General features: G+C 55.8%; 2 protein-coding genes across 2 annotated transcripts; both read right to left on the minus strand.

The window, feature by feature from the left end:
- Positions 1-2372: 2372 nt before the first annotated feature.
- GJB4 (gap junction protein beta 4) lies at positions 2373-3194 on the minus strand (the record flags this gene model as incomplete). Its single annotated transcript, XM_081226145.1, is given in 3 exon segments — positions 2373-2849; positions 2853-2870; positions 2874-3194. Coding segments are annotated over 3 exon segments (783 nt in total). The 5' UTR covers positions 3162-3194.
- A 2496-nt stretch (positions 3195-5690) lies between these two features.
- GJB5 (gap junction protein beta 5) lies at positions 5691-7460 on the minus strand. The gene has a single exon (XM_081226144.1). The coding sequence runs from the start codon at positions 7017-7019 to the stop codon at positions 6198-6200; it is 822 nt and encodes a 273-aa protein (XP_081082270.1). The 5' UTR covers positions 7020-7460; the 3' UTR covers positions 5691-6197.
- Between the last annotated feature and the right edge of the window lie 389 nt (positions 7461-7849).

Genomic DNA, 7849 nt, shown 5'->3' on the forward strand with positions numbered 1-7849 from the left:
TGTGGGCTTAGAAGGTCCCCTTCCCTCTTTAGGCCAAACTTTCCTCACCTATAAAAACCTTTAGGCTGTGTGGAGGTACCAGAAATGGAATGACCAGTTTCCCAAAAGCTTCCATCTTGGGAATGATGCTGATAGTTCTCATCCATTCACAAATGGTGCTTAATAACTCTTTTTAGATGAACAAATAAAAGAATGAATGAAGGTGCCCGCATATGAACTGAAGTTTTTAAACTATTTGGTGGGAGACTGAGTCAGCCAAAGATATGTAATATGGACTTACTTATTCAGTGTATCTGCATAACGCCATTCTGTTCAGACCTAAGCTTCCTGCTGCTGTGCCCTCACTATATGATGGGGGTGGATACCTTGGGAAAAAGTACCAAATTCCCCTGGAAAGCTGAAGAGGCTGGCACGATGTTCCTTCTTTCGAATTCTATCTCCCAAACAATGAAGTTAATTAAGGGATGTATACTACCTATGAAATGGTGTCTCCTAAATGACTTAGTATCTATCAGCTCCAGTAACAATAAAGAATAATTGCTGAATACCTTAAAAAAACAAACAAACAACCTTTAGGCTGGATTAGTTAAAACAACAACAACAACAAAACACACAAGCAAGGAAACAACATGCTGAACTCCCTGGGCTAGGTGTGGTGGAGGATTCAGATTCAGATAAGTCCCTTCTGTCAAGCAGCTCATAGACCCTTTACTCATTTAACAAACTTTTATTGAAGGCAGCAGGGAGCTGGATGACTCATCGTCCTGTGCGTGAAGGGCTCACAGACTCATGTGGAGAGGACCCCTCCAATTCGGGGACAATGGCAGAGGTACAGGCGAGGCTGGCGCATGGAGAAGGTAGCTGAGGCTGTCTCTGGGGTTTGAGGAAGCGTCCCAGCGGAGGGAGGAAGCGCATTCCAGGCAGAGGGAACAGCATGTCCAAAAGCTCCCGTCATGACCCAGCGTGATGTGTCTAGTTGGAGATCCGCAAGCCCTTTGGTGTGTTGTGATGGTATGAGGAGGGTGGGGGTGAGGCTGGGGAGGTCAGCGGGGCCAGGTGGAGGGCAGTGGGGGTGGTGGTCATGGTGGAAAGACTGTCAAAGCAGGAGGAATGATGTGGTCAGATTCGTACACAACCGCTCTGTCCCCGTAGAGGAGGGCAGATGGTACAGGCCCAGTGGGAGGTGGTCAGGCTGTGGGGTGGGAGAGGAGAGGTAGATTCAGGAAACATTTAGGGGTTGAAATTAGTGGGATTTGGTGCTGTACTGGGAGGTGGGGTGTGAGGGGCTGGGAGATGGGGCGGGGATGAGGATGTCAGGCTAGCTCCTGGCTTAGACAATTGGGAGGATGGCAGTGTTATTCATGGGTGGGGGGTGATCCTTGCGGAGGGCAGGTTTGGGGAAAGATGACATGGTCAGTTCGGGGGTTGCTGAGTGGGAGATGCCTGGGGGTCTCCCAGACGGTTGTCCCATGAGCCATTCTTGTGTATTCTGGGACTCAGGGCAAGTCTAGGCTGGTTTTGGCCGTTGTCAAGGTCTGAGTGGTGTGTATAGGGGAGGATGAGGGATTGTGTAGCCAGTAAAGAGAAGGGAAGTTCCTCATCCTTAAGGATCTGTGAGGGACCCGTTAGCTTGGATGCTCTCCGTGGGTCCCTGGCCTTTGGGCGTGGGCCTCCTAGACACACTGGCAGACTGCCCATCCGGGACGTGCTCTCGGCACTGCCCCACGCACAGCAGGCCTTCCTCTCCTACCCTCCAAGGGACTTACCTCTGGGGACCTGTGCTGGGAAGGGTCAGGGAGGCTGGAATGGGGGAGCCATGTGCACTCATCTGAGGAACACTCGCTGAGAACCAACTCATGCTGGCACAGGATCTCCTGGGGTCCCTCCCCTCCTGCAACCAGCTGGTTGCAGAGTCCAGAGACCCCTGGGTCAGCCTCTGGGCTTCCCACAACGTCCTGGGGGCATACTCTGTGTGTATGTGTGAGTGTGGTGTGACTGTGTGTGTGTGTGTGTGATGGGTAAACCTGGATCTGAGGTTCCAGGGCTCAGAGGCCCACTGAGAGGTCTTGGCCTCCTCTCCAAGGTCCATTGTGAACACCCCTGCTTTCCTTCCCATCACTCCCTCCCTGGTCTGCAAAACACTGAGAAAATCCTATTTATTAAGGGTTTGACATACCCTATCGCCATATACAAAATCCCCTCCAGCCATCAACCTTCCTTCCCTGGGGCTGAGGACCCAGAGACCGATTTGCTTCCCCGCATTGGCCCCTAGATGGGTCTCCTGAGCTCCACACCCATGTTCCTCACCTGCCCTGCTGTGGTCTTAGGGAGCAGGCAGAGGCTCTGGTGGTCTCAGCTGCCGACCTCACCGGTTATGGATACCCACTTGCATCCACTGTGCTTGATCCAGCCTTCATTAGGACAGAGTTCCCATCCTGGGGGCGCTCCCCCTGGGAGAGGGCGTACGCTGGGCATGTCTCGGGCAGGTGAGTCCAGCACCGAGACCCCCGGCGTCTGGAGCCAAGGGTCTCCAGGCACCTCTTGCCCACCAGGTGGGTGACCTCACTGAGGCTGAGCAAGGCTGCGGCCACCATGAAGTGCATGAAGACCTTCTTCCCCGTGGGCCGGGAGATGTAGCAGTCCGCAGTGCAGAGGCATGGCGACTCGGAGCAGGCCACCACGTGGGGCATGTCATAGTCCTGGTAGAGGCGCTGAAAGATGTAGAGGAAGCCAGAGTCGACGGCCGCCTTGAGGAGGATACTCAGCAGGTCCGTCCACCAGAGCCCGCCCCGCTTCTTGTCCAGGTTGTCGTACAGGGATGGGACGTCAGGCCCGTGCTTCAGGCGGTGCTACCACTTGCGCTCCTGGCGTTAGACCACACGCATGACCACGAGCAGTGAGGGACACGTGACTGGGATGAGCTGCAGGGCCCAGAGGCACACATGGGACACGGGGAACAACTCATTGTAGCAGACGTTTGCGCAGCCCGGCTGGCGGGTGTTGCAGATGAAGTCCTTTTGCTCATCGTCCCACAGCTCCTCGGCTGCCACCACATACACCAGCACGCGGAAGATGAAGACCACGGACAGCCAGATGCGGCCCAGTGCCGTGGAGTACTTGTTCACCCCATTCAGGACGCCCCGCAGGAACGCCCAGTTCATGCTGACTGTGGCCTTTGTTCCTCGTGTGGACGATCTAGACCACGGGGTCACAAGGCCTAGGAGAACCTGGAAACGGGAACCTTCATTAAGGGTGCGACTGGCAAACCATTTCACAACCACCGTGTCATCCTGTCCACATTGGCAATGACTCCCTGGGGGTAAGGATTGCCATTGTCCCCAATTCACGGGGGAGTAAGCTAAGGCCCAGAGAGGCACACGCCCAAGGCCCACGGCTGTAAGTGGCAGAGCTGGTCTTGAACTTCCATCTTCCAGTTCCAAAATCAGGGCATATTTTATTCTACAAAGTAATAGATACATGTGAAGGGTAATCATCCTGCATGGATGTGCCCACCAACCTCATCAACTCCAACCTTCAGGCCTGCGGGGTCGCATGAATTCTAAAGAAATAGTAACAAAAGTGTGGGTTGGATGATCCGCTCTCCCATCAGCTCCCAGGGCTGGACCCGGCAGGACGGGAGGGATGTGTATTTTTTTTTCTTGGCCGCATCGCACAGCGTGCAGGGCTTCTCCTACCAGGGATTGAACCCATGCCGCCTGCAGTGGCAGCATGGAGTCTTCACCACTGGACCGCTAGGGAAATCTGAGGGATGTGTATTTTTATCCTTCAACTTTCTCCACCTGAGCGCCATCATGAGCCGGGCCCTGTGCCTGGTGGGCAGACCCCGGAGTAATATCCATCCTCATTCTCCTCTCCGGCTCCAGGATGTCCCCCACCCTGACATTCCCTTCCAAATGACACAGGCTCTTTGGAACCATGGTGGCTTGGTATCATCCTGCCATCCCTTCTTTTGGTGCTGGGCCTGAGGGCTGACTGTCCTGACCACAGTGGGTTCCTCTGGAATTCCAACCATTCCAGCCTTTGGGAGGGACTGGGGAAGGGACACAGCTAACATTCTGGCACGGTCCTTCCCCCACCACCTACCTTTTCTTTCAGGGACACCTCCCTTCTCCGTCTGCTCGGTGACTGTTTGCTGCACACACAGGCCATTGTTCCATTCAGGCTGTGTCCTGCGTGCTCCATCCTCCACACCCCTTACCTGCAGTGACATCTTTTTCCATCTCTGGCCCTGGGCCCTCCCCTATCCCTGACTCAGGTATCAGCATCTTCAAACCTTGTGCCTCTGGGACATTTTCTGAGCACCCTCCTCCATCGTTTCTGGAAGAATGCCTCACCGGTACTTAAATGGTCTGTTTACCTGTTTTCCGTGCCAGACTGTCAGCTTCTGGAGGGCAGCCCCCGCATATCATTCGTCTCTGATTCCCCAGGACTCAGCACCGAGCCTGGCCCAGTGAACACACAATAGACATTTGCTAAACCCAGTCGAAACCCCACTTCTTCCGCATCCCTCCTCTTATTGATCTCTTCTCTAGTCTTCTCTCCTCCCTTTGGTTTGGCAGGACATTTGTTCCCCTCCTTGGGGCTTCCCTGGGGTCTCTCCAGAGACCCTCTGTCCCCCCTACTCCTCCCTGAAGTCTGGCCCACAGCCCGAGTTCCCCTGGGGGTCGTCAGCCCATCCCTGCCTCCCAGCCCAGTCTCCCGGCCAGTCCCTGCCGGGTGGGCAGGCAGGCAGCTAGGCGGGCGGGCTTGCTGGGCACACGTTCAGAGCAAACACCTGTGTCTCTTCTCCCCTGGCCCATGCCTTCTCTGCAGCTTGGCCAGGCATGGCTGGGTCTGGCTCCCCGTGCTGGCAGGGAAACTGCCCGAGCAGGCGCAAGGGCCTGGTGGCCTTGTGTTCAGGACCTGGTCGGCACCAAATGACGTTGTCCCCATCCCCCTCCCATTGCCCTATTGCCCCCGTCCCCCTGTCCCCAGGCCTCTCTCCTACCCTTTTCTCTGGAAGCCTGGTTCTGAGGCCCTCAGCAGCTGACATCTATGGAAAGGGGAGACCTTGATCCAGTCCAGGATTGCATTCTACCCTGGCAGGACATTTCTGGGGACTAGAGCTTGGGCTGCTGGTGAGTTGTGTAGGGCATGGGAGGGCCTGCCTATGGTTCCTCTGGACAAGGGCACCACTGCCCTGGTGAAGTCAAGGAATGCAGGTTGCAGCATGAAATGCACAGCCTCCCTGTCCAGCCTTTATGGGCCTGGGTTTCTGGGGAAGTTGGAGTGTGACCCAGTGTGGGCTGCAGAGAGGCCTTGGGCCTGGAACAGTGAAGGTTAATGTGCAGCCTGGGAGGGGCTCCTTTGCCTCATTTCCCACAAGCATTTATAGAGCACTTCCTAGTACCAGTGACTAATGCTTATGTGGCCTTCTTACAGCCGGCTAACCCCATCCGCAGTCGTGAGCTCATCCAGACTCACGACCCCACCAGCTCAGTATTATTAATCCATTTTGGAGAGGAGCTGTAGTCGCTTTCTCAGAGTTCCACTGGAACTTGTGTTCACATGCAAGTGTTATGACTCAAAAGTCCATCAACTTTCCACCGAGACACGCGGTTCCCCATGTAATTAAGCTCCATTCTCTTTGCAGACAACCCCGGGCCTAAAACTGAAACTGGGGATAAAGGCTAGACCTGAGCATGAGCAAGGAGCATGACCCCCCTGCCCCCCAGGAGTGCTGGGGGCTGTCTTACCTGGCTAGATCAAGTGCAGCCCTTTGCAGGGGCAGAGATGTTGACCCCATGACCTGATAAGACTCGCAAACGTCGAAGGATCAAAGGTCACCTTGAATCAGTGAATGAATTGACTTTTATTAAGCCCTGATCGTGGGCACCACACACTGAAGGCACATGCACATCCGTTCTCGTTAAGCCCCTCCTCACAGCAGCAGCCCTGTTGGGGGGTGCCTCATCATCTCTGCTGTACACAAAAGGAAACCGAGGTTCAGCTCCGAGGGGTAACTTGCCCAAGGCCACACAGCTGGGGCAGGCGGCAGGAGCTGGGGAAAAGGGATCTGAACCCAGGTAGTCGGACCCTCCCTCTTGCCTGTCCCCACTCCCTGCACAGCGCTCCCACCCCCAAGGCTGCACCTTGGCTGCCGGGTCCTTCCAACCCAGGCCTGACCAGGCAGCCCCTCACAGGATGGTTTTCTTCACGTGGTCTCGAGGGTGGTCTGGTGAGAGAGGAGGGGGAGCGTCTGAGCCCAGAAAGATGAGGTCGCCCAAGGGGAGGTCGTCCTGTTTGGAGGAAGAGGTGACCCAGTTCCGGGGGTGGCCCAGGCCCGTGGCCCGGGCTTTTCTCGCCAGCAGGCACTCCCGGCACCTCTTGCTCACCAGGTAGGCCAGCTCCACCAGGTTGAGCATGATGCAAATGACGGCCGTGATCACCATGAAGAGAGTGAAGATGTTCTTCTCCGTGGGCTTGGAGATGAAGCAGTCCACCGTATTGGGACACGGAGCCACGTGGCACCTGACCACGCGAGGGAGGGTGTATTTGGGGTAGAACGAGCGGAACACGTGGAGGAAGGCGGCATCCACGCCGGCCTTGAACACCAGGCTGCAGACGTACGTCCACCAGAGCCCGCCCCGCTTCTTGCCGGGGTCCAGGTAGAGGCGCCCACCGTTCTTCCCTGCTGCCTCTCGGTGCTTCTTCTCCCGGGCCTCGTGGTAGGCCACGTGCATGACCACGAGCAGCGAGGGGCACGTGACCAGGATGAGCTGCAGGGCCCAGAGGCGCACATGGGACACGGGGAAGAACTCGTCGAAGCAGACGTTGGAGCAGCCCGGCTGGCGGGTGTCACAGTCGAAGTCCTTGTGGTCACCACTCCACACACGCTCGGCCGTCACCAGGTACACCAGCACGCGGAAGATGAAGACCAGGGACAGCCAGATGCGCCCGAAGGCTGTGGAGTACTTGTTGACCCCGCTCAGCAGCCTCTCAAAGATCCCCCAGTTCATGATGGCCCTGGGCGTCGGCCGCTACTGCAGGGAGAGGATGACTGTCATTTCCCAAGTTTATAGAACGCTCACCCTCAGCACCTTATAGAACAGTGTCACCGGGTTGGATCCTCCCAGCCACGGCGGAGCTAGGTTCTATTATCGTCCCCTTTACAGCTGAGGGAAACTGAGGTTCAGAGGGGTTATGCAGGGTCACACACGATTAGGTGCAGAGCTGGGCCTTGAGCACAGGTCATTCAGCCCAGAACCCAACTCTTACCCATAACGTGGGTGAAGGCGGGTCCAGGGAGCCACTAGTCCCCCCAGGTCTTAAGGAGGTGGGACATGCTGACTTCTCTCTCTCTCCCAACCATGGCCCTCCTCCTCAGCGAGTCAGACCTGGGGATGACTTCTTTCCTTTCTGAGCTAGGCTTTCTCCCCTTAGACAGCTTCGTCCCAGGGGGAACCTGCTCTTTGCCTTTTACTTGGTTTGGGGGATGGGGCTAGAGAGGAGGCTGGAACCTTGTCCCCAAACTCCCGTCTGGTCTAACACCATAAATATCCAGGCAGTGTCCTGCTCACGTGTGGCTCACTTGAAGCAAGGCCAATGGCAATGCAGCTGAAACGAAAGGGAGGGAGCGATGATTCTCTTGATATTGATACAATAGGCTTCATAGAGTAGCCTGGTATTCCTGTGCTTCCCAAACTGGTGTTCCATGGAACCCTGCTCAATAGGCTGGCAACAGAAGCAGCAAGAGAAAAGGATGCTATTCTGTGTTCAAGAAAAGTAGGCAAGCAGTATGTTCAGTGCAAAGTTAAATAGGTCCCTTTACTTGACCATGCTAATAAAT

The sequence above is a fragment of the Mesoplodon bidens genome, assembly GCF_964165515.1.
Source record: "Mesoplodon bidens genome assembly, chromosome: 2".
NCBI lineage: Eukaryota > Metazoa > Chordata > Mammalia > Artiodactyla > Ziphiidae > Mesoplodon > Mesoplodon bidens.

What these genes read in the sequence shown, in the direction of transcription:
- GJB5 (XM_081226144.1), bottom strand. Translation starts at nt 7,019, where the DNA reads ATGAACTGGGGGATCTTTGAGAGGCTGCTGAGCGGGGTCAACAAGTAC.